This window comes from Buteo buteo, chromosome 12, assembly GCF_964188355.1.
Source record: "Buteo buteo chromosome 12, bButBut1.hap1.1, whole genome shotgun sequence".
In the NCBI taxonomy this organism is placed as follows: domain Eukaryota; kingdom Metazoa; phylum Chordata; class Aves; order Accipitriformes; family Accipitridae; genus Buteo; species Buteo buteo.
The window spans coordinates 18,624,408-18,651,975 of NC_134182.1; the positions used below are offsets into that span (position 1 = coordinate 18,624,408).

At 37.2% G+C, this 27,568-nt stretch overlaps 1 protein-coding gene across 5 annotated transcripts in view; it reads right to left on the reverse strand.

Moving 5' to 3' along the window:
• Positions 1-421: 421 nt before the first annotated feature.
• Positions 422-27,568, reverse strand: part of BABAM2 (BRISC and BRCA1 A complex member 2) — a 180,604-nt gene continuing 153,457 nt past the window's right edge. For 3 of the 5 annotated variants that reach the window (XM_075042888.1, XM_075042885.1, XM_075042884.1), the window contains exons 11-12: positions 23,695-23,848; positions 422-4,820 (exon numbers count right to left, since the gene is read on the reverse strand). In XM_075042888.1, the coding sequence (XP_074898989.1) occupies positions 4,757-4,820; positions 23,695-23,848 (218 nt within the window). In that variant the 3' untranslated portion in view covers positions 422-4,756. Of the gene's footprint in view, positions 4,821-23,694; positions 23,849-23,894; positions 26,142-27,568 lie in introns of those variants that run through there. The other 2 variants (XM_075042886.1, XM_075042887.1) reach the window with 2 other exon arrangements.

Here is a 27,568-nt window from a genome sequence, read left to right on the forward strand (position 1 = left end):
GTTTCTGGTATTTGTGTTGTTTACCTTCCCCCAGCACAAAGTTTGAAATTATTCTCTGAATCTACAGAAATCAGTAAATAAAAAATATTAAAATCCCCTGTACTGCTGATGTACATTGTTCAGACTTTTACTGGCTTTGCCCACAGGGACAAACCCTATTGTTTCAAAGTACAAACAGGAAAAGATATAGCCTGATCAATGGCTTATTTAGGTGCAAGCTTCCTTCAGAAAAGGAGAATACACTTTCCCCCTGCTGATGCTAAGATGCAAATCAAACCAGATTTGGTGCAAAAAAGTGTATCCAATGCCATCAGCATGATTATCCTCTCTGTTCTGGGTAACAACAGAGCCTTTCCTCAGTATTGTTCTGTTGTGGAGAATACAATACTTGGCTTAGTAAATAAAAAACAGTTTCTACTAATTATTTTTACAGCAAATAATTCTCTATTTAATGTAAGCCCATAAGATGCCAGCACACACCTTGTTGCCTTGTTAAAGCATAAACCTCAAATTTGCTAAAAATAGCAGTAACTAGTAAGGATGAAACAAAATTGTCCCAGAACATTACAGACACCTGAAAATAAAAACTGAAAAGGAGATGACTTAAGGGATTTTCAGTAACATTTAAGAAGTAAGTGTAACCTTTAGGTTTAATAAGCGTTACAATACATCAATTACAGAGACATAGTAATTTAAGGGAAGAGCGTTCACTGGCAGTCAGTTTGGTCACAGACTTCATTTGCTTCACAGGGCAGGGACAGCACCCTGTAATTAACAGTCATGGTCAGAAGCCGTGTCCAAAGCTTTTTACCTCCTTGCAGCACGCCTTTCTCACAAAGCTGGAAAGGTGAGAAACTCTCCTTCTCCACTGACAGAGGACTTACCCCTTCATCTCCATGGATCGCTGCTGTGTATACATGGTATTAGAAACGTATTTTAGACCTCCAGGGGTGACCCTCACATGCTACTAGGGGCTTCTACCACCTGCTGCTTCTCTGGTTGTTAAGGGTACTGACATAGAAGGATGTCTAAGCAGAAGTCCCTACTCACTACTTAGTCAGGTTTTTGACCTCTGCTAAACCCCCAGCGTTGTATTAGGGGACACTGCTCGATGGAGACTACTCAGACTTATTCTCCTCTTTCTTAAGTAAGAAGTCTCTGTGTAAAACCACCTGAAGTAACACTTAAGGTACTGCACTTCATTGCTAAATCCTGTCTTCCAGCTGATTCACCAAAGATGCTTACTGCTGCAAGTGCCAGACAGGATGAGAAAGGAAACACACAGAGAAACATGCCTAGTGAGGGTCTAACAATGTGTAGGAGATCCACGCTAATTCTAGCAATGACTTCTTCTCAAAAACTGACTCAGGTCTGCTCTGTCTATGAATAGGAGGATGTTCAAGGATACTGATGATACCAAAACTGCTGCTGATTCAGCAAATGAAACATGTTGATCAACAAAGCAATGACTAGTACAACAGAAAGATCAATGAAGGCTAAACTACGTATGATATAGTTAACTCTTATTTATTCTTCCAGCTGTTTGTCCAGTCTCTCCAGCAACTTCACAGAAAGTCTAAATTTGAATCTGAAAGAATTGGTATTGCTTCTAGCACAGTGGATTACATATGCAGATGAATAAAGGCTTGACTGTAAGTTTGCACTTTAAGGACTTTCGGAAAATTGTACATTAATGGGGCATAGTAACTAAAGACTTACTGTATTCTTTCAATCAAAATTATGACAGAATAGAATTTAGACTTTTTGATATGTTTGTAGCACTGCTGTTTTTCCCCTATGTTTTGTGGTTCTCATAAACCAAAGGAACTAGCCTAGGTCTGACTGCTCCTTTCAATTGCGTATATCGTGTAATAGGAAAGAAAGAGCTGAAAGTCTCATTGCCATTAAACTGGCCACAACGGATATTATCACAAAACAGGAGATAAGAGAAATGACTCCAACTTACTAGATTACAACTTTTGTGACTAATTTAAATGCCTTCAACAAATACTTGATTTGATATAAAAATATTCAAACTAACTCTCTTTTCCAATGTAGTATTTATATGGTAATCCTCCTTCTGGAGAGAAGAGTTCACTTGTTTCCATGTTTCTCCTTCCAGTACCCCATTTGTAGTGCTAACACCCCCAATACCTTCTTCTGAGAACTATCAGGAAGGGCTCTATAAAATACTGTGCAGGTCAAAGAGTACAGGGTGGCTTTGAAAAAAAGAAAATGTTCATTAAGTGTAAGAAAAATGCCTTTTCTTCTAATCTAAAATTTGATAGGCTTGCAGACTTTATCTTAAACACAAACAATTTGGTTTCTAAACTTCTCTACCTTTTTCTTTTCTTTTTTTCAAAATACCATCAGCTGTAGCATGATGTAAAACTAGACTGAAACCATTGCTTCATTTCCATATATGCTAGTGAAAAGTTGGTGCAACTATTGAATTCAATATAAGGAATTGCTGGTTTAGGCTTTCTATATCCTCAAAGACTTTTCTTACATGGCTTCTAAAACTCTTAGTCCTTCGATAATAAAGCAGTCCTTTGTCCAAAATTACTAGGACTGAGCTAATGCATTTTTGGTTGAAAATACTTATTAATTATGAAGATTGGACCTCTTCTCGAAACATATTGCAATTGCTAGCCTTTGAATCATGGTAACTTCTGAAAAGATAAAAAAAACCCAACTGGTGCCACTTGGACAATCAGGTATATAAAGCAAACACTATGTCCTGAGGCAATCACTACAACACTGAATCAAACACAAGGGTACAAAATGTAAGACTCCAGGAATCTACTGATGCAACTTGAGTGTTTGGTTTTTACCTTTTGAAGATGGCTAGAGATTGTTTCTATAAGATTTTGAACACTATGAGAACAAATGTTTTTCATTAGCTATCCTCCTCCCACCCCATTCACAAGAGTTGAATATGTGTGTGTGGCTTTGCTATTCACATAAAACCATTATCCTTCACATCTGCTGTTAAGTCTTGGTTTACATGCAAAAGCCTAATGCAATGCCTCCATCAACGGAAATCGGGCTCAGACCTTTGGAGCTATTTACAGCCCTCAGATAATGCAGCAAGAGTCACAAGGGGATGGGTCACAGGACAAAATATGCCCCCTCCTCTGTAGAGTTGCAATAAGGCTTCTGATTTTGTTTGCAGCTTAATTTCCAGCCAAGACCTTCAGTATTAAACATAAACCAAAATTCTGCCTATCAACTAGCTAAAAATACCTGTTGTTTCTAGAGGCAAATTATTTGCATAATTCTTAATTATTAAGCTTCACTGCTCAAAACCCATCCACATTTTCTAGGTGGACATTCCCATGGAAAGCACTATTTTTAATCTAAAATAACAAATTTTAGAAAGGGTAGGAGAATACTGCCAATCAAGTATTTTGATGGTATTTCATCGCATATGCAGATAGTGGTGCTATAGTGAATAATTTCAAACTAAATGTCTTCCAGTGCCACTGTATCATCTGCATACTATTCATTTAGTTCCTTATATTTAGCAGAAGTAGGGCACATTTTCCATATGCCATTTATAAGCAACATACACTGTTAATTTTACTCCTTACTGGAAAGTACCCTGGTCTATTTACAAATTAATTTGGGAAGTGACATCATGACACTTAGCCCCAAATGGTGCGCCTGACACAAGCATGAAAGAAAGGATGAATAGGTGGGATTTTGCATTTGGCATTTCAGAATTAGGGAATCTAATATTTCCACTTATATAGACTTAAAATTATTTCTGAGAAGACATGTTGAACTTAAGCATTAAGCTAAATACCTATAGCCCTATATTCTTTCATCAGTTGTTTTCCAAGACATCATTCATTCCTTTGTTGAAAGTTTGCTTCTTAGCAGTATTTATCTTACCTGGAAAAATTACACATCTATGAAAGAGCTTTATTTCATTACATTGGTACTAATATATTAGTACCATATTTGTTATATTGGTACTAACACATATATTCTTGTTATATTGGTACTAAAGAAGTAGAACTATTTCATAATGGCAAGGGGAGCTCGTTAGAAAAACACCAGAATTGTACAACTGGAAATAAAAACAAAGCATAAATGCATAGCATTTCATAAAAGATGAGCTTTCAACTGAAATATTAAAAAAAAAATCTCCAACACCCTGCCACACTAATATCAGACCAACTTGAAAGGCACTGAGAATTGAACTGTGCAACTCATATCCATACCTGTGAGAGTAACAACCACAGCAAGACACAAACCTCCAAGGCAGAATATGACACTGTACAGTCCATTAGGCATTCCTGGTACACACGACAGTTTTATATTTTTTTAGGATAAGCTGAAAATATTAACTAAATATACAAATTAGATTGTATTTCCATGGGGAAAAAAAAATAAATCCAATTTACACCATCTGAAGACAAGGAAACAAGGCATAACATAGAGGACATTGTTGGCACAAGAAAATGTTATCACATCAAAACACTCCCTTTTAAATTTAATCCAGTAGATATATAAAGGAATGGTGGTGGCAGAGGCAAAGGGACAGGACGAATATCAAATATTCAGTTTTAAGCATGCCAGTGAGGTCTCCGTTTCAGAAATCTGACAAAAAAATGAAGCTACCAAAACCATTTCAGAGGCAAGAATGCACCTATCAAGACAGTCCAACCCATTTCCAAGCGTTCTTCTTGTGGGCTGACACACGCAGACTGAAGGATTTGTCCAGTATTATCTCCACGCCCAAGGCTGCCTAAAGCTTCCCATTAGCAAATGCTGCCTCCTGGAACTGAGGGACAAACGTTTTGAAATATGCCCTAGTGAAAAAAAGAAAATGCATGGTTAGGAAGGAGTAAACTTAGAACATGGTGTGTGCATCTATATAGCCAAGGTTTTAACAGAGAAGCATAATGTTACCATGCTCAATCCATTACTAGATCTCATAAATGGGTAGTGTTTTTCTTACAAGTTTTTAGTATGCAGCAGATCCATACACTTCAGCTTTCTAAACCCAGACGTACTTCTTTCTTCAGTGTCCTCACCGCTGACCTCTTAATGCGGTCAACATCAGTAACTTGACACTGTCAGAAGAGCCTGATGGACCAGCCATATTTTATCCAATGCAAAGCTCCAGAGATAAACTGTATTATGCACTGGAAAATAAATCTTTGAATGGCTGTAAAAGTGAGAAACACTTAGATGACCCACAAGTGTGGCTATGTCACTGCCTGCAGTATTTTATAACTGGGACTTTTTGATGCAGTTGATGTTCACCATGTTTCTGGGATAAAAAGTTCCCCCCCCACCCCCCCGCCATGCTGAAGAAAGCTTCACATGTGGTACCAAAGGCCCAAAGACAGACAAGTCAATGGAGCAGGAAAATCATGAAGAGAAGTCAGAATATGTGCAGGAGATAAGCTCTTTATCTGTCTCCTTACAGAAACCTTGATGCGATACAGAGTCACTGTTGATGGCAGTACTTTACATAAGATGTAGCAAATAAATACTAACACCTTGGATGAATTGTAATTCCTTTTATTAGACTTTGAAAGTCAGAACATTATTCTATAAGTTAAGATGTGCTTTGTATATTTTGGATCTTAGTCTGTCTTCTTTAAAAAGAATCAAATGACTCATAAATCTATAAAATGAGCTGATCTAAGGATTGAAAATTGAGTGCGAACTCTACCTTTGAGTTTATTGCACTGAAATACTCAACTGTGTACTAAACATATTTTATGTATCCCAATTATACCCTTTATTTGCAAGTTATATTAGAAGCTGCTTCATCATTCTGCCTTTGGTTTCGCCCTACTACTTTCTGCACCAAACTTTCACTTTCTCTATTTTTTTTTTTAAACATTTTGTTTTCTGTTCTTATCACTGATCTTTATAAATTTTTATGCAAGGAGAACCTCCTCCTGTTCTCCCTACCATAAAAACCCCCAACCCCCAAAACCAGCCAAAACTGAAGTAAGAATAGCTACAGTTATGTTCACATTGTTACCCATCTCTCTACTGGTATACCTCCTGAAGCAAACATATGCTGATCATCTCCATAATCATGGTATGTGTTTCATAGTTGCAAGATCACAAAAGAGAATGCTCCCCTCTCTTGTGAAGTTGTGCCTAGCAATTTAATTAACAGATAGCTGCAGTCAACTTTTGTACAGAAGCTGTAAACACACATGAGATACCATCCAAAGTTTAAAAGAACAATGGAAAGTAAAAGCATTTCTGTACTGAGAAGCTGAGCCCAGAAATGGAAAAGAAAAGGACAACCAGCACACACATTTTGTAGCATACACAGATTGTGCTGTGTATTTACAGAATACACTTTGATTTATTGAATCAAAATTCAGAAAGCAGCCCTCATAATCATGCCACAAAAGTGATTGTTCATCCTGGCACATACGCATACATAAACCAGCTGAGAAGGTACACCTGTCATCTGATCTTAACAGTTGAATGCCACTTTTGTATTTGTGTTTTTATAGCATACCTTTGAAACTGTAGCCTCTTTATGTCCCAGACAGCTCTACATCATTTTGCTAGCTCAAGGAATATCACTTGCACATTGTCAATGCCAGGATCCTTTTATTTCTCCTTGCATTATCTGTCCTAACATTTAATTACATTTCCTCTGCTTGCTTATTTTAAGTAGTTTCTTCCTTCCCCTTTGATAGCTTCTCTGCAGACTCTCTTCCATGCACACGCTCTTCTTACTGACTTGATAAACGTTACTTAAAACTTCCCTCTTCCTAAATTGCAAAAATTCTTAATCACATTAAATGGGATATAAGCAGAAGTATTTTCCTATGTTTTCTTCCTCTTTTGAACTTTATAGAATTTCTGTGCTTTGTATTAAAACCACACTTACAGCATTGTATTTCAATGACTTTTCTGTTAGGTAAATTTCAGAACAAATGCTTCTGATACCACATACACCCTCCCACACCATCTTTATCTACAGTTGCATCCTTTCTTTTCACTGATTTCTGCAGTAGAGCTTGTATCCTTTGCTGCAAAACTAAATCTAACACCTCCCTACATTCTGATCAGATGTACTATTTCAAAGAGGATGTTATTTCACTGGTAGTTCATATGAACATCTTGGCGATGTTCCATTCACTACAAAAATTCCATTAGTACTTCATAATTTGTAAATGTCTACTTTTTTCTTTCCATACTTTAAAGTACATGCTGAAGTTTGCCCTTATCATTTGTGGTCTTGTCCAGACTGAAGCAAATGTAGTACCACATATTTACCCAGGATATGTTCCTCCATTTCTGCCCCTCTCCCACACATCCTAGGTATCTGAGATTAAAGAAATTTTGGAAAAAACATTTGGAAAATTATGGTTCATCACACACACACAAAAAATAAATCACCCCCCAACCCCAAACTAAAACAAAAAAGATCCTGCAAAGAGATCCAAAAGCACAGTATAGTTGATAGGACTGTATCAGCTACAGCACATGCAATAGACCAAAGAGGAAAGATGAGGAAGTAGGAGAAGGGAGGTTAAACTGCTTTGATATTAACGAACACTGCATATAGGGAGGGAATGGCAAGTGTTTAGTGTATAAAAGCAACAAGACTTATTTTGAGTATATATGGAGTAGAACAGGCAGCAAAGACATTACTCATTATTAGAGCTTGCTGGAATTTTTTTTTTTTTTAAATCATGTGACTGTTTCAATGGAAAATTACATTTTTACCCAGTTGCTTGCATTTCTGTGGAAAAACCACTGAGTTTTCATGAGGAAAAGAAGGAAAAGAATGAGGTACTTCAGTTTGGCTTGATCTGAGAAGAGATGTTCTGGTTTGTAGAACTGAGCATAAACAGTGAGTTTGATATTAACCTCCTTATCTGCGATCCAACATCTCAGAGACGATGTATCTAGTCACATAGACAAGGCCCCGGTCGTTAAGTATAAACATAAGAGCAGAAGTAGCCTCTTCAAAGGACCCAGTCCATGAAGAATGATGTACCATGAAGAACCATGACAATTTCTGCTTCCAGGAGGCATTGTGCTACTGCTAGCAGATGCATGATAGTGTCATATTAGCTGCATTTTTTTCACATGTTCAAAGCAAAATTTTTTTCAGAACTTTTTCCTTTCATCTGAATTTTTGGGACAAAACCATATGTTAAAATATTTGAATTTCCTGTGAAACGGAAATTCTGACATTTTTTCTCCCCTGCAGAGTTTACCAGTAAGGAAGAAAAGAATAAGCACCAATTACTGGCCGAGTGAGTAAGTTTCATCTATCAACCAACTGGCATTGAGGTCAAAGCGTACATGTTTCCACACAAATACAAACATGACATGGACATATGTCACAATGGATTACAAGAAATAACTTTAAAAGAAATATAAAATTTTCTAAAGGATAATACTCTGTTACAGACTGGATGGTAAGGACCTCCATCACATAGAATACTATTCCTTTTAGAAAGGTTTTAAATTGAGAGAAACACTCATACTCCAGCAACCTGTACATACATGCGCAGAGAAACAGGGAATGTAAACATGGACTTTGGATAAAGATTCTTTTCTCATACCCTATTCACACAAATCTACACCCTCAATAACTTTCATCTGTGCTACAACACAGGAATTCACATAAAAATATCTCGATTTTTTTTGTTTCAGACACTTTGCCACATGATACTTTCAAGTAGCTCAGAAGTGTTTTGAAATTATTATTTACATCCACTAGGTATGCTTTTCAGCTTGAAAACTGTTATTAAAAAAAAATTCAGTAATTTGGGTACCTGTTGAATTACACTGAAGATGCAGAAAGCTAACCTGACCTAGGGTTTCTCTAGGCTGTGTCATATGGCAGAAATCAGTTTTTGATCAATGCTTTTTCTCCTTTCTGGGAAATGCGGAGTTCCTTCTTTCTCCTGCTTTACCATGTTCTTGATTGGTCTGTGTCACACTGACCTTACACCAAGCTCACAAGAACCGCATAAAATGCTTCTTCAAGTACAGAGAAACTGGTCTGTACGAAGTCCACAGATATTCTTTGTGTGAGTGTTGAGTACAATGGCTCTGCATCCCTCTTGTAATGGTTTATATCTTAGCTTAAACAGTGTTTAAAGAGTTGTTTTCTTTTCAGCTTAGAGTGGGTGCCAATCTTGATACTCATACAGGCATACGTCTAACTCTTTGTTGAGTGTCTTACTGTAAGAATCTATTGGGTTTTGTCTATTTGATTTGTTCCCTCAAATGGTCATTTTCCAAGGTCAAGGTAGCAAGTTATGGGGTTTCTATGGAAATTTTTCTTCACCACTCCAGAAAAAACCCCACATTTTGCTGTAGTTAACCACTACATACACTTGATAACAGTACATTGTATTTCAGGTGCTACGCTCAAGGACATCTGCTGACAGTAAAGCACTTATCTTTCATTCACCTTATTATCCAGTGAAAAGAAAGTCTTGCTATTGCAAATGGTAAGTATCTAAAAGAAGGTAGAATTGGATTGCTCGTTGTTTACATGTTTTCTAGTGATATAAAACATTGACTGTGGTACAAGGTCTCCAGAAGCCCATATATGTCTAAATCCTAGCGTGTGGGTTTGCAGCGCTTAAAACATACTTGACTCAGAATTCACATGCTTTTGTGAAATTTTGTTCTAATTGTAATGTTTTTTCCAGTATAACTCGGTGCTGGGTTTTTAAAATGTAGTTGGTAGAAAATCTTCATTGACCATTTGATAATACTTTTTGCCTTCAGATTCCTATGCTGAAAATCTGCAAAGATTTTAAATTATGTAGCTGCTGCGATCTCCTATCAAACACCATCACATATATTTATGGTGAAAGCATTCTAATGCTGTAACGCATTTGCTTTCTGCTATTGCTTTTGCTTGACTGGTGCTATAGCCAACTATACAATGGTGTTCTAGTTACCACTTATTGTGTAATAAAGTTAGAAGAGTTGTCTAGGTGTTTCTATTTCTCTTAAAATCTTCATGTGGGAAATTCAGAGCAGAACATAGAGATTCAAACTCCATAAGGAAAAAAGTTTACAAAATGCTATACCAATGAGATTTCTGCTTTTTGTGTCTGGGACAAGGACATTCATCATGGGGTGATGAATCATCTTCCTAAGTCATTCACAAAATAGATGACCCTTAAACTTCTCAGTTCAAGAGTGCCAAGTTTTTCAGCACACTGATCTCAAATTAATCCATGCTAGCCCTGTTTGCACTCATATGTTTCATGTTTCAGCTCAAGATGTGGGAGTTTCAAGTGCCTTTTCCATCAAGAGATGATTTGAGGAAAAGAAGGGGGATGAAGTAATCCTGATGGTCCACATCAAGTATAGTTAGCTGTATAGCAACATGTCTATTACTAATACAGTGTATTCTTTACTGGGAAATGAAAGCCCTTAAGCCAAAATCTTGATCTTTTCACAAAGACACATGGGCTGTCACTACTTTCTATCACCGCATGTGGCACATGTATTGTATTACCTCTCATCAGAAGACAGACTCAGGTTATTGTACTTGCATTTTTTTCCTACTATTGGCTTTGAGAGCAAACTTTATTCTTAAATACTACCCATTATTTAAATATTCTAATTCATTCTTGTAAAAAGGTTTAGGTATCTACTGTGACTATGGTTTAATTCTGAAAATATTAGCCTCTAATTATAGAACAACCTTATTGTATTCAAAATCATAGTAGCTAGTATATTTGATAAATACATCCCTTTTCTCCTACTCTAGGCAAGGCATACAGGAAAATGTGGGGTTCTTTTCCTCAACTTTTTCAAGCTAATAGATCTGACTTAAGCAGGCACTCGTGTAGTCATGGGGATCTCTGAATAGTTCTACGTAACCCTTTCAAGTCTTCTGGAGTAGGGTCTGTAGCTAGGACACCCTTTTCAGCAGTCCTCTGTTGTCTGAATTGTCCAGCAGATTAACAGTGAGTTTGAGTATTCTGCAAATGCTATTATTTACCCCGGGACTGAGGTGAGGACTGAATTGTATCCCTTTTAGCTGTATTACATACAGCTAAGAATCCCAGGCATTTGCCCCAACTGCTGTCCATTTCTTTTAGAGGAGCTGTAACTCTAGGATTTGCATCATTTTGCATCCCATATTTCTTTCCTTCTACACCCTAAAGGAACTGCTGCAAGACATCTACAAGTTTCTTCAAATCCACAGAAAGCTGACAGAAAAATATCTAGTCCAGAGATGACTGATCTTCATGAATTAGTTAGGACAGCAACGTTCTCCCCTCTTCCAATTAAACTAGGTGAAAACAGGAACTAAGAAGGGCGTAGGTCAGAGTAAAGGACAGCCTGAGGCTTCTTCAGGTCTTTGACCTATTCCTCCCAGACTAGTATTATTATGCTGACACCTTGCAATAAAATCTTGTTATATAAATTATTTCAACAGCATAGCCATATTAGAATTATAAAAGAGCTCCTCCCAGGCTTTATCAATGTCATCTGATTATTCACTTTTTGAAGTATACAGTATTTTTGCACGGAGCATACATACATATGTAGCATGCCTTTGTATTTTTATGTTCCTGCTGCAACTTGTTTTGACACAATGAAAATTGTTTTGAAAATACTGAACACCTACAACAATCCCTTTTGGGTGCCAGACAAGAGAATTTGTCCTCCTGTGACTATGCAAGCACAGCCAGCTGGTTGGCTTCATGGAACCCCTAATAATTCATCTCCTGTGTAGAAGATATTTACCATAACTCTCCAAACTCTCCAGGATTTGCTGTTTATTTATAATCGAACAAAATCAAAGATGCAAACCTTTCTTTTTTTATATATAATTGTTTTCTTTTTAAATTCCGTTTGTCAGGAGCTATCTAATTCAACATGATTAGTACTAATTAACAAAAGGAACTTAAATTAAGAAATTGTTACATTAATTCCAATAGTGGGTATGTATCTAGGTCATATTCCATATGAGTGCTCATTAGGTCCTTTACAGATGGTTATACCCTCCTCCTGCATCTCTACACCTTGTGTTTAACAAGGGCTGAATGTAAAAGTGTGGAAACTACTGAAAGCCCATTCTTTTCAGACATTGGAATAGGCTGCCCAGGGAACTGGTTGAGTCACCATCCCTGGAGGTATTCAAAAAGTGCATAGACAGGGTACTCCATAACATGGTTTAGTGGGCATGGATGATGGTTGGACTCGATGATCTTGAAGGTCTTTTACAACCTAAATGATTCTACGATTCTATAGTTTCTCCTTGTAAACTCAAACATGAGACATTTAAACCTCTTTGCTATTTTTACTACATATAATGCATTAAAAACATATTTCCATTAGGCAAACCACATTGTCTATTTATTCACAGGCCCTTCCACAGCATTCCTCACCAGGCTAAAGATACATGAGCACTCACACAGAGCAGAATAACCCAGCCTCCTGCTTTGGGATAACTATGGGGTAACAGGAGATTAATTCTCCGCTAGACATTTTACAACACCTCTATTAGGAGAAAATGATTGTTAAAACAAATTAACATTCTCTCCAGATCTAAGATATTAATAACAATTGAAGTGACAAATAGTTCTCAGCACTCTAACTTTCGGTTGCATGGCTGGAATCAGGCTGTAGCAGGCAGGCCCACAACAAGGCCAGGCTCCAAGTGGCAAAGGCTCAGGAGCTAATGAAAATCAGGACTATTATGGCATGCATTAGGCATTCAGGAGGCAGCAGTATTTCTAAACCACCATTCAAACCCGAACATCACTAAAACTTATACAAGCATAGCAGCAGAATGATAAAAGGTACCTTCCAGGATTTCTTTATCACTTCAAATATACATAATGATACTTGGCACGCATTCATGTTTCTAAACTAAGCTTCTTGATGGTATGCTCTTTGGGATGTGGTTTATAATTTCCTTACTAGGCAGCTTTATCTATAGCAAATATTTTGCTTTTATATGAAACACAATGTCTACACAGTTCTCCATTTTATACATCTCCAAAACTGGTGATGTCAAGCAAACATCTGAAGTGTTTATACAACAGCAAGACAATAGTTCTTAAATTACTGCTACTGTAACTGGCTGAAGACACAAAGGAGTCAGTGCACAATGCCATTATGCTGCTGGCAATTTTTATTCTGGGTGCCAAACAAATTCATCACATAATCTCTCTTCCTCTTCTAGTATTTCTCTCTACCTCCTTTTGCTGTGTTTTACCTACAAGGAGTTTAGTAAACTTGCCCACTTCTACCTGCCAGTCTACCCAATGCACTGACTGTGCAGCCAGGCTGATGGACAGGACAGTAATCAAGCATCAAGAGAGCTGGAGGTCTGCCATTGGCAGCCATCAAAATGCAAGTTTTCAAGAAATACTGTTGCCTTCAGCTCAGTTCATAATATTACATGACATAAAATCATCTCCAAAATTAAAAGCAAAACAAAACATGTGCTACCAAAACCATAACAGGAAACAGAAGTAGTAGAACTAGTGAAACTAAGTACACATCTCAAGTTTAAACATTAAAATTCACTCATGTCTAAGAGCTGTTTTCAGTATTTTATTAACAATGCCTTTTTCCTCCAGAAGTTCTTGTTGGAGTTATTACCATTTTTGATTCAAGTCACAGAGAAAGGTACAAAAAATGGTTATATTTAGACACGTTTTTGAATGGTTTGCTGATTGCAGAAATAACAGGTGGCTTTACTCCAAAGCAAACAGAAATAAAAATTAAGTTTTCATTTGGTTATACATCTGTGTGCCAGTTCCAAAAAACTATGATATCAATTGATTTTATAAATAAAGTCAAGAATTCAATATAGCTCTGTTGTAAAAATTAAGATGACTTTGCTACCCAACTTACCATAAAGTGAAATGAATCTCGACAATTTGTCCAAATCACAAAACAACCATAAATATAATAACCTGACTAAAGGCAAAATAAAAAGGAAGGGAGCTCTAGGGAACTGCTGTGGAGCCAGGACTGTAGATCATTACGTAGGCTGGCAATTAATGTTTATTTTAAAGCAACAGCATAAGTAGGGTCATCACTTTGCAAAAGATGGTAAGTTTGGTTCCAACAATATACATGCTACCAAATGCATGGACCTTTACTGACAATTACAGATAAAAATTACAGCTACTGGACATAATCAGTGCATATAGACCAAGGCCAGTAACTATGCAAGCAACTTTTTTGAATCATGTGGAAATCAAGATTCTGGGATTTATTCTCTCACAGGTTTCCACTATGGATGTTTGGGAATTTACAAAGGTGTATTGCACAGACACAGTAGGTCTAAGTGTCCCAAAGCACACATAGCAAAATGAACCTCTTGTTTTGAAACAAAGCCTTTGGCTTGCCAGTTTAAGAGAGAAACACTTAACTTCCTTCACCTTCTCCACAATGTACATAAATAGATTTGCTTCAGTCAGATGAAGGCTTGTGGTCTTAGATCATAGCAAATTCTGCTTCTCCTTTCTTAACTTCCATTTTCCCCTCGGGGATTACTCAGTCCCAGGGTAGCGGGTGTCTGTGAAGGGGGCACTGGAATATCTCTGTCACAGCATGGTCACTCCACTTCCTTACCAGTGGATCATGAGAATGACATTCCAAGGCCATCATGGAAAAATTAAGTCTTTTTAAATACAGTGCTAATTCACAGGAAATTTCCAGTCCTATGAGCTACAGTGTGACAAGCCTGCTCTATTTTTCCTATTTGCTCAAGTGCCATAGCCATATTTTTCCACTCCAGGTAAAGGTTAACTTCTTAAACAGATAGTGTTTATTCAAGACACTTATTTCCTCCTATCTAGGCTACATAAGCGCACGCTGAACTCTGCAGTTGGAGAGCAATTATTTAGCAAATCATTTAGTAGATTTGAAGGAGAGTCAATGCCAGACAAGATACAACTAGGAACCTCCTCTAACTATAAAAGGCAGGGTGAAGAATGTGATGAAATAAGGAGGGGGGAAAGTAGGGACGATACAAGAAGTAGCAGAAAGCAGAAAAGACTGGGCAAAACCACATTCAGGAGTGAGGCTTGTAAGGAAAGACAAGTGTAGAGATTCAAGAAGAGAGGAGATCACAGAAGTAATAATAGAATTTGAATGATCTTTAAGAGATTACTGAATCCCTTAACTGTACTTCAGAGGCAGAAATGAAGGGTTATACCACAGATGCATCCCTAACCAGTCTGACAACCGGCATCCCTGAAAACAAAGTTTGCTTCCAGCTGAAAGTACTGATTTCATCATGCCATCCGCTTTGCTTTGGCAGATCACTTATCAACAGGGGCCGAAGGCAACATACCAAAACATAAAAGAAAACTCCTTGGATATTCATTAGGACAAACCAGTCAGAAGGAAAGGGATGAGATGCCACACATCTGTGATTATATAAAACATACTGAAGAAGTTATTTCTCTTTGCTATTTAAAAGATATATGTTTGCTATTAGAGGTAAGAGGAAATTCTTAAAAGGTCAGAGACCTCTCCAAATGGGGAAAACAGAGAGAAACAAACCTTAACACTTACAGGTAAAAGCAGAGTTATGCAGATAAAAAATTAATTTGAGGAACAAATTAGCTGTGGTCCTCCAAGTAAAAACTTGTCAAACAGTACAAAAGCTGGTCAAAAAGTAAAAAGAACACTCAGAATAAGTAAAGTCACAAAGAATAAATGAAATTATTTTTGCATCCAAGTACACTGCAGAGGTGCTTAAAGAGGCTGCCATACCAGCACCCTGCTTTACAAGGGATGTACTGAAAGATCTGACTCACACAAAAATGTCAGCCAAAAAGGTAACGAACAAATCAACAAGACACACACAAGCAAATCAGCAGGCCCAGATGATATTCACACCCAAGTTCTAGAGAAATTCAGGTGTGAGAAAGTTAAATAGCTTGTAACCTCCTGCTTAAAACAGCTTGGTACCAGAGAAGTGTGATCTCAATTAAAAAAAGGTCTGGGAGGATAGAGGGAACGGTGGACCAGTAAATCCCATGTCCATACCTTACAAATTGGTAGAGACTGTTATAAGAAACCATAAATTAATAAAAAGCCCAGAATTAGTTGGCTTGAGTAAATATAGTATATTGGGTAGGAGTCAAACTTATGCTTCACAAATGTCGTCTTTTCTTAAGGTACCAAAAACATGTGGGCAAGAAAGATTCAAGTGACACACACTGCTCAATTTTCCTACAGGCATTTGGAAATGTCTTTCAAAGGCTTTTAAAAAACTGAATTACCACAGCAAGAGAAAAGATCCATGAGTGGATAAATAGCAGGTCAAGATAAGAAAAATAAAGAGGAATGAATGATGAGTACAATTAGGGTAAAGTCACCTGAGAACCGCACAGAAATGGGTGTTTTGACCTGTATTGTTCAACATATTCCTGCATGACCTGCGAAAGTGAGCAAAAGAAGATGGCAAAGTTTGCTAAAGCTAACAATTTAGTCAGGGAAGCAAAAATGAGGCACAATTATGATGAACTGCAGATGGTTCTTACAGCACTGGGAGACTGGGAGATAAAATACCGGATGAGAAGTCAATACTGACAAACATGAAAGGGAGATATGTGAGGGAAAGACTTAATTTTACATACACAAAAACCATGGGCTCTGAAAAACAGAGAGTAAGGAGATCGTGGTGCTAAAATGTCAGCGTAACCTTCAGTCATACACAGAAAACCAAATCAGACGCTATTAGAACTGGAATAGAGAGTAAACCAGACAATATCACTGTGTCACCATATAAACACATGGTGAATGTATCATGAGTAACATGCAGTTCCCTGTCTCAGAAAGAACACAACAGAAATAGTAAAGGGATAAAGAAGTGGGACAAGGGAGATCAGAAACATGGAAAGGTTCTGTAGAAGGAAGGAATGAGCAGAGCAGGAGAAAAGGTGACAGAAGACATGTGAAGAGGTTCATAAAATCATAAAGGTTATGGAGGGGATCAGCGGATTAATATTTGTTGCCTCTTTTCATACAAGAACTAGGGGGTAACAACTGGAGCTAGCAGGAGGTAGGAATGCAAAAAGCCAACAAAGCTTGTTCGTCACACCACATGTTATTTGTGCAATGCCTTGACACAGAATTTTGTGATGTTATGATGTGGTTTCAAAAATCAATCAAACAGAAGGAAAGCTAGATAGGGCTATTGAACAGAAACATACCAATTCTGGATATAGAAATCCTTGAAGATGGTAGAACGTGCCAGGAAAATACAACTACATGCTCTGCCATGCTCTTCCACAGGCATTGGCTACTGCCTATTAGAGACATCATACTGGGCTAAATGAATGTTGAGTTTGACCTAGTATGACTGTTCTTTGTGTTCAACAGAGCAATTACAAATATTACCCAAAAGACAAGACCATGGAGCTCACCTACTGCTTTTACTTAGCTGTTTATTTTGTAATTGATTAAGCAACAGTATTTATCTGGGCTATTAAACTTCAGCTCCTTCCAAAACCATATATTTCTCTCTACCCTTTTCTCTCAAGCAAGGGAGGACATTTTTTTGCATCAGTTCCTAACTATAATTCCATGCTCTAATACAGATCTAGCAGCTTTGATAAATGTGTAATGGAGTTCTCTAATGAAGCCAAATCAGACAGTTTATCATAGTATTTCCAGAACACCACCTAACCCTGGTTATCTAAGAACCACCTACATTAAATTCTAGCCTTTAATTCCTACAAAGCAGTTGTCTTCCAGCAAAGTGCTATTATATTCCACTTCCACCAAGCCAACTCCTCCAATCTCTTCTGTGCATTTCTCTTGTCAATATGAGAATCCTTTTTTGCAGAAAGAATATTTACTATCTATCGACATGCACATATGTACAGTTCACACATATATACAATGTCTATATAAAACCACAGAAAAACTAGTTGCCTAACAGATTTTATTTCTGTGCACTTCCTAAAGCAGCTATACTTCTCACATTTAAATAGTTGCTTTTCTTTTCCCACAGTCAAAGCTTTAATGAGAAGTGACCAGAAACAAATACCCAGGCCCTTCTGTCTTGGCTGAAATCCACATAATGCATGACAGCACTGAAGATCCCTGGCAGGCACCTGTCAGAAACTAACATACCATAACTTAAGAGTCAGACTTAATTATCCAAGGAGACATTTAAAGAAAAGTACATGAAAAATATGACTCAAGAAGTGCGACTACCATGTGTATGCACTGTACTCTATAGTGTATGCAGAGGAACAATGTAAAAAAAAAAAAAACCAAAACCACCAATATCCTGCAAGAATTCTAATTAAAAGCTGTATCTATTCTGTCTTATATCTTATTATCAAATAATTTTGTTATTAAGGTTTGCTGGTAAATCAACTGCAGGACATATTACAAGGACAAATGCATTCATTAAGTATTTTAACAAAACATAATTTTTTCTATTTGCCTTTCTACTTTTCATGTGTAATTCTGATCAGCTGACACTCCACAGAAAATCAGAGTTTTGATTTAATGGTCTATAAAATCAAATTAACTTCTTTGTAAGCTTCACACGGCTGGGTCACCACATCTCTTCTTGCTATGACTGTCACAGCGTACTGGCTCTTTTGTGTTCTGAAAAACAGCCCACCAGCAGCAACAAAATGTCAGCTTTACTTGATTTCAGGCAAGAAAATCAGTTTTGTTCAGCTTCTGATGTGAGACTATGGAAAACCAAGGAGTCAAACAAGTGACCCAGCTCAGGACCTCATCCCTTAGTTTGTACCTACCCTGCTGCTCTTCTCCAGAAAGAATCCTCTGAGCCTTGCAAATGTTCAGAGACAAAGACGTGAACATGTAGGGAAGGATGATGTACCTACATTTGGTACTTCTGATCCATACTCTCATTTTTCTAATTTTCTTTTTAAGGTTAAGGTAACATGCAACAGAGCCAGAAACAGCTGAGAAAAAAGCTTTCTGAGAAGGGTATATGTGAATGCAAATAAGTTAGGTTTTGGAAATCTACTCTTTAAAGATGCCTAACACGTGTGAAAATCACGTAATACATGAAAATACAATTTGCTACTTTTACAAATAAGCAGGAAAAATACTGAAATACAAACGAAATAATGACAAATTATTTATTACCTTAATTACAGCTATATCAATTGTGTCTTAATAATTTAAAAAAAAGGATGAGTTGAAAAACTGGTTAATGTCAGTATTAAAAAAAAAATCATTAGGGTACCAAAATATACTGAATACAACAGCAAGTCTTTGACATATTACGACTGAGTTTGTCTAAACAGCAACACAAAAATTGTGGCCTTTTTTCAAATACCTTTTTGTTAGACCAGAAGATGTATTTCCTCTCCTTACAAGGGAACATTAAAGCTTAAAGCAACCATTTCAGCCAAATAGCACCCAGCACCTTCACATGACACACATCCTCTAATTTGATGATAATCAAGGAAAAGGTATTGATGAGGCTGAAAATGCCATAGCCCAGTGCACCAGCCTGACACTTTCTAATCACAGCATGCTTGCACTGAGCACAAACCTTCCCTGCAGCCGCACTGGTGATACACATGTAGTTTGCACAAGGTGTGTCTGCATATAATCTTAAGCTGCACTTGACCTTATGGCAGAGCAACAGCCAATATACAGTTGAGAGCACTTGAGTCCTTTTAAGCTTTCACCCTTGCAGAGCCCTGAGGAGTATGGAAAATTAACAGCATGTTCAGCAAACACCAGTAAATGGCCAGGGACGACAATGTTATTCAGAAACCAGTTTTATCAGCTACCTTGAAAAAAAGAATATGAACACTTGGAACAACTTTTTATTGTGATACCAGTTTTCCATCCTCCTGCTATTTTTAATGGCAAGTAGGTGGATTTATGTAGGGTAAAAGAGTAAACTTAGTCCTGACTTGCTCTCCTTGAAGTATAACCTAAGTCTACAGAGCAGCACTGGGTCAGACAGAAATTGGGCCAGAGTGCATCCAACAACTGAACTTAATTTGTACAAACAAGCAAGCTTTATTTGCACTATTCCTTCATAAAATCCCAGGCTTAGTGTCTGCATGTTCTTTAAAGACTCCATTTATGTACACATGAATGCCTATTTAAGCAAAAAACAAGAGAGCTTTCCCATGGAAACCGCACAGAGATGTTTTACTTCACACGTACACCACAAACAAGGCTGCTAACTTTCCATAATTTACTGTATTTTTGTATTTTCTTAGGCTTGGTATTGTATTTTAGGACCAAATCTTTTGGAGAAGCTGCTTACGTAGGAGGCCACAGACATATAAATAAATGACCTAACAGAGGCAAAGCCTGAGATGTGAACGGAGAGGAAATGGCATCTCAGCAGCTTGTAAGAAAAATGTTAATATTTTTGGTTTCCCCGTTTCTAGCTGGAGGAACAGGTTAAAATTTTGCGATTAGTTGAGAAACAAGCAATCTGGAGGCACTTGAAATCACATTATTTAATCAGGACTTGATTCATCCCTTAGAATTAAATCAGGCCAGAGGGCAATCCCTTCACTAAGACAATAGCAAGCTTCAGTTACCAGATGCTATCACTCAGCAAGGAACCTAAGTCAGTGGGCCTCAAAGGAGCCAGGTGATTTTAAAAACTGCTTAAGAGGACACAGAGAGAGAAACTCTATTTCGTGGACTTTATCAGGCAGGGATAAATTGGTCCAATTACTTCAGCAAGAACACGAGCAGTTTTTCTCTGTGAATGAAAAAGATCCTGCTAAACTTATACTCTGATTTGAGAATTTGCCTTTTAGATTTAGGTGATATATGTCTAAGTGTGAATGCATACAATCTACTTCTATATGTATGTATTTCAGGGGAGTAATTTTGCTGCTACTTATAATTACTACTGACTGTCTCAAGACTACAGCAAAGGGTTAAGTCTCAACTTCAAAAGAAATGCCTACCTCTGCTGGGGGCCACAAAGATAAGCAAGGATACCAAGACTTTCAAGTTTAGGCCCTGAGTTGAAGGAATTGGATGGGCTCACCTGTTTGGAAAAAAAACCCAAACACAAAAAAACCCAAAAGAACCCTGGGAGAAGGCTGGGCACAGAATCAAAGTCCCTTTGGCATGAACTTATGACAGCTCTGCCCATGAATGAGCCCACTGTGTTGAGTTGCCAAAAACAGAGGCAGGGCTTGCCAGAATTGAGGATGAGGAAATCTGAGTGATGGTATTTCAAACTTTGTGGTGCTTCTACATGCTATAAAGCAATGCAGTATACATGCTTCATTCAGTACATGACTGGACAGCTAATGAACCCAGCTGCTGCAAGAGCAAGCAAAAGCTGTCCTTCATGGTGTCTTCAGCTACAGTGAGAAAAATGGTGTGTAAACTGAACCCTCAAGAGTCTGAGAATGAGGGCAGAGAATTTGGTCAGATAGCAGAACGTCAAGTAAGAGATCCTGTGGCCCTAGAACAGTAGGGCCAGAAAGATAAACAGAGCATCAAAGGATGCCATGCACTTGGGAGACCATTTGGCTAAGAGGGAAAAAGACTACATAAAAGCAAAACCTAATAGACAGTATTTAGAAACACAAACAAGTTGTCCCTGATTTATCCTGGGCTAAATTTACTTCAGCTGAGCAGAATTACATTGCTTCTAGACGCTAAATCATGTATCCTTTTCTGTTTTTATTTGGGATGTTTTGATGTGGTGCTTGAACAAATATATTTAATTAGAATGCTTTCCTATGTATCTACATATATTCCCATATACTTAGTCCATAATATGGCTATGGTAAAAATAACATAGAATGAAAAATTATTTGGTTGTGTTGAAACACACTAACCTATTCTAAGAAGCCCTAGCAAATATTTTAAACAGTTTAGATAAGGTGCTCAATTGTGTTAAAAATTTTTCTTAAAATATGCTAACACGTACCATAACATCATACCTTTCTTGATACAGATTTTTTTATGGTACCTACTCACGAATCACTAGTTGTTCCTGCAAGCAAAGCACTTTTAACTGGAGCAGCTTCTCTGTCTCTTTGCAGCTCAATGATAGTTATTTCAGACACTGCAGCATACTTTCTCCCCCCTCTTCTCATCATCTTTCTCATGTTATGTATCCAGCGTAAAACTTAAATGCAAAGGCTCAAACATAAGAGTGAATAACCTCACAAAAAATACATGTGATAGTAAGTGTACACATTTAGTGCTTTTAAAAAGAATTGTTATAATACTTCTAAATTTCAAGTGCAGGAAGAAAAGTCCATTTGTATACACCCACTCATAAATGAAAACACTTAGCAGACAGCACATAGGTACTTGTAAGCTTTCAGCTGAAAAAGAAATGCATTTTTTAGTATGATCATAAAAAAAGCCACAGTAATGCTTTCAGGTTTGTGTTTTGTTGTTTTTTGTTGTTGTTGTTGTTGTTTTTTAAACAAGATACTCATAATGTTCTGCTAGAGAAAAGAAACAAGTCCACAAAAAAAAAAATCTTTATATTTGATCAAGAAATGGCTCTCCTAGACAGTACAGTAGTAAACCCAAATACTAGCAAAAAATTTCTATTACAATGCATCAAAATCCAAAATCAAGTGTTACTTGATGTTCTCCATAAAATTTAAATTAGCATAAAATCTGAAAATGCTTCAGTCAATTGTTGTTTGAGTCTATCATTTGCAAATTACAATCAGTCCCTGACCATGCCATTCATTTAATTTACTCAGCTTGAACTGTTTTCATTCGACTTTTATTTACGCATCTTTGCTGATTTAATTTAATCTTCTGATTGTCATTCAAAACATTCATCCCAATATGCCTTGTTATTAATGCAGTTTGATGCCTTTATGTGCTGAACAACTGATAATCAGCCTGCTTAAGTCTCTTGCTGTTCTAACATTTTACACTTCGCAAAATCGAAATACTGCAGCAAGACCGTTGTTCATATTGCTCCATTCAGGTAAAATCTGGTTTGCTTCATTAGAAGATGGGGACAATATCTAATGTACAAAAGGGGCACCGCTGCCCACGGCAGCTTGCCCTTGCCACAGAATCATTCTGGGGAGGCTGTCCTGCCATCTTTAACTAAAGGGGATACTGGGACAGAAGTGGTGTCTCCCCAGCCTGAAACAAGGGCTTACAGAAAAACTGCAGAGGAAAGAGTCAGAGATTCTCTGTTTCTAGCCAACAGAAAAAGCAGTGAAGAAAGAGATATTCAGACTTCCAGATAACTTTCTCAAATTCTGATAGGACTGCCTCCTATGCCAGATTGGTGGTTTGCTCTACCTCCACCTATTCTTCCATGTCTTTTTATTACAGCCTAATTCCATATCTTTCAGGTTTTTCTTCCTCACTCTCTCCATCTCACATGCTTCCCTTCAGGGTCCTCTCAACACCCACACAAAACCATGGAGTTACCTTGACTGACTGCTGCCATGCAGATCACTCCTGCTGGGGGCTACTTTATCTACTTAGATTGGAAGCTCTTTGGAGCAGAGGTTGTCATCACTCTGCCCGTACAACGCCTAGCAGAAAGAGACTTCTTTTGATCAGTCCTCTGGCACTAATGTAATAAGCATGATTAATAAAGTATCTGTCTATACTCATAGATGGGAATGCTAGGACTATGTGAGAACAAAAGCAGGTTCAGCTTTTGTAACGTTGAATCCATAAAATTTCAACCGACAGATGACCATGTAACAAATGGAATATTTAGTAGGAAACAGCAATCTGACTTACTTTGCTCTCTTGGCCATTTCATTGCCATCCCAGCGGGGGCTGTAAGGGTAATTCTTCTGGGCCTGGGAGTACAGCTGGCCACTGTTAGTGAAGTGGTAGACAGACTGAAATGTTAGGGTTGGTTGATCTCGAGGAAAGTACAGGGGTAGGTCAACTAAAATAAAAAAAAAAAAAAAAAAAAAAAGAGAAGTGCCATAAAAATACACCATTGCATTTTTTTTCCCTTTTTTTTTTACTGGGAATATATCATTCCTTTCTATTTTCTATTGGTGACAGAAAAGGAGAAATTGATGATTACTTCTAAAATACATTTCTGTATTTCTTATAAGTAATGATTCCAACATATTGCTGTATGGGATGCTTTGCTTTATCAAACGTTTTTGTGAAGTACATAATTAAAAAACTGTTTAGCTAGTGTATTTCTATGTTCATCATAACATTTACACATGATTATTTTGTTATAGAAAAAACCCCCACAGTTATTTTCCTTCGTAGTGAAATTTTCCATTTCAAAAATTCACAAAATACATTCTGTTTGGAATGCTTTCCATTCAAGAAACAAATTCCTCTATCTGCTTCAGCCAATTCATTTTAGTGCCCCAATAGACATCATTCTCATTTTACAGCCGTGTGAGACCTGAAGTGGTTAAATAATTTGATAAAGCACGTAGAAAGATTCAGTCACATCAGTTGGAAAAGATCTCAACGTGCTGTCATCTGCTAGATAAAATAACTCCCACAAAATGAAAAACACACTGCAAAGTCATTAATACCCAAAATATCTCACTAAAAATAAAAATCAGAAACTCTTAGTTCTCTTTGCTTATTGCCATCTCATGATCAGCTAGGTCTGGCCGAACAGTAAAATTGACTACAACAGTTAATAATACAGTCAGAAACTGGTTTTTAACTTTTTCTTTGCTACACTCATAGTTTAGATTTTCTTTGTCTACTTTTGATTTCAGGAGGCTTCAGAAATCTGTAAACTGAGTTATGACAACAGGCTAGAATTATTTACATTAAACGTCTAATCTAACACCAAAACTAACAGAAGAATGTGCGTTTCTTTTAAAGGTGTAGACTTCATTTATAAAGCACCTACAACCATACCTTTTGTTATCCTCCAGATCAGAATTCTTTAATTCTGCACAATGAAAAAACACTGCAATAGAACAGTAACTCCCTGTAAATCTTAAATAAATATTTTTTCTATTGGTGTAGCAATGAGTGAAATAAATTAATAAGATCATAATTCATTTATATAAGCCTGGGTTCTCAGCATTCTCTCTGTCATTTCACAGTCCTTTTTCAAGAGAAGGAAAAGACTCCTAAGTTAATAAACAGGTTGTAATAGCTGAAGCAGGAATCAAAGCAGGTGGCAACATCAGTACAAACAGAATTTGAAGAAAGCAAAAGGAACATTACAGGCCTAAACCCATCCTCAGGTGGAACAGAATCTCCCCTCCAATATGCTTCGTAATGCACTGTATTTTCTACTTTTAAATGCTTCATGGAGCAGAGATTCCAGCACTTCCTTTGAAATCTCTGCTCATAGACTGAGATATAAGTGTAACATGGGTTTTATTTTTCCAAATCCCATGCTATCATCCTCCTAGTTCCTTCATTTTTCAGTTTTTCTAATCATGTTTGAATACTTGGATGTGCATCAGCCACACCATAGCTCCTTTTTCCCTACATTACCCTCCAAGCTCTACAAGTAAAACTGTTTGTAGCCATGAAGTACACAAAACCAAATGCAATATTCCAGCCATAGTCTCAAAATACAACAAATCACTGTGGATGACAGCGTTTGCTCAGTTCACGACCCAGTGTCTGAGCTACACGTGATAACTCCCAGAGTCCTGGTGACTCAGCTCACACAGCAGCTTCCAGCAGATATTTAAGTGGTAATGACATGGGCAGTGTTTTGCTAATTTCAGGGCAGATCACTGCTGTAACAAAGGTTAGATTCAAAGATTGCTCTGTCAAATTCCTCTTTAAAACATGATTATTAAGTAACAAGCCTGAAACACATTTGTGTATTGAGGCCATTTATCAGCAAACAAGCTGTCTCCTCCTCTCACAGATGGTACATGTGTGCCACAGCCTTTGAAGGACTTCACTGTGGAAAACAGTATGAAGCAAGGAGACAGGCTCTCTATTTCAACATTATAAATATACTTTTTCAGCTCCAAGTGCTTAAAATCTGTTCCTCTAGTGCATCTTTTTCCATCTGAAGTACCAACTCCTTAAAGGAAAACTACTCAGTATACTTGTATATTTTATCACTGTGTGAAAGGAATAACAAACTTTAGCAAAACACTCGAGCACTAGTTTAGTCTTTATACTTAACTTTTTACTTGAGAATTTTTAACTTTCATTAACTTTCCTTTGAAAGCCTCTGTCTACGTAACTGGGCCAAGCAGCAGCAGTTTTCTTCCTGTTACCTAAAATTAAAGGTTTGCACTTAAGAGAAAGTATGTAGCACTAGAAACGCAGTTTAAATGGATAATCAAGACATTGCTTTCACTACAGAGACACTTCCATTTGTTATGAGAAGCCTTTATTTTATAAAAGTATTATTACAACAAAGGTACCACCAAAATATAACAGAAAACATGTTCTTCTTCTATTAACCAAAACCTGTATAGGAATTTTCAGGAATTATTTAACATTATAAACTGTTAAATCAAATAACCAAATTAGATTTAAAATTGTGCATCCCACATCTGGCCAACAGCAGTATCACCCTGAACTGCAAGTGAAGTTTTGAAAAATTTGACCTGCCTTTGATTTCTAACACTACCCTTCACCTAAAATTGCCAAACTCCCATTTTTCTAACCCAACCACTTCCTTAATACAAGGTGTGAGATGAGCCCAGACCAAGTAAAAAAACCTGTCCCTAATTCTGGAACACAACCACACCTTTTAGGTCTTTTAGGCCAGTAAACAGGAAATAGCCATGAGTTGTAAAGTGTTATAGATATCTCAAGGTAACCAGCTATTATTTCAGCAGTAGGAAGGGAAGACAAGAACTCTCTTCCGTCGCAGTAGATGCCCGTCCATTGACACTGTGTGTGTACAGAACACTTGGATTTGGGGTGAAGTGTTTTATCATACATGAAAAATAAGCAAATACCATTGGTAATCAATGCTAGCAAGGTGCTTTGAAGATAAACAGTCAAATTCTGCTCGTATTTGCAATTAACATTTTTACAGGATAGCACAGGTGGATATAGAAAATTTTTCTTTTTACTTGGTGATATATACAATCTGACTCTCAATATGTGCATTAATATGAAATCAGATCTGCTTTCATGCAATACGCAAGGTGGCAAAGGCAAATGTTATCATAATTACATTCCAGACAATATTTGCACTCTCTCATGAAAAATGCATCACAGTTAAAATCAACACACTGCTTTTTTAAATCAACACCCGAACTAGGCAAAGTATAAAAGCCCACTTTGGTTTGGCATGCTAGTTACCCAAGAACTACAAAAACGTATTCATGTTGAATACAAGTACTATTTCCAAATAACAGCTGACTCACAAAGTACCCTGGTGATATGTCTGCAGAAAATAAGCAGATGACTCATGTCTGTAAATTCCTGAAAGTACCAATAGACCCCTTGCTTAGTCATCTTTTGCTTGGATGCTGGGTTCACGAGCTCTGTAAACTATAATGAGGGATCTAGCTCTTAGTAGGGCGCTCTCTCCCTTTTTTCCTCTCTTCTAAACAGTGCAAATTATCTCCCTAAAAATAACTTAATCTATTTAAGTGAGTCACTTCAACTAGCAGGCTTATACAAGTCATGCAGTTAGCAGTAATGTTTGGTTATGAAGGTAAAAATCTTACTGTTAAACTCAGAT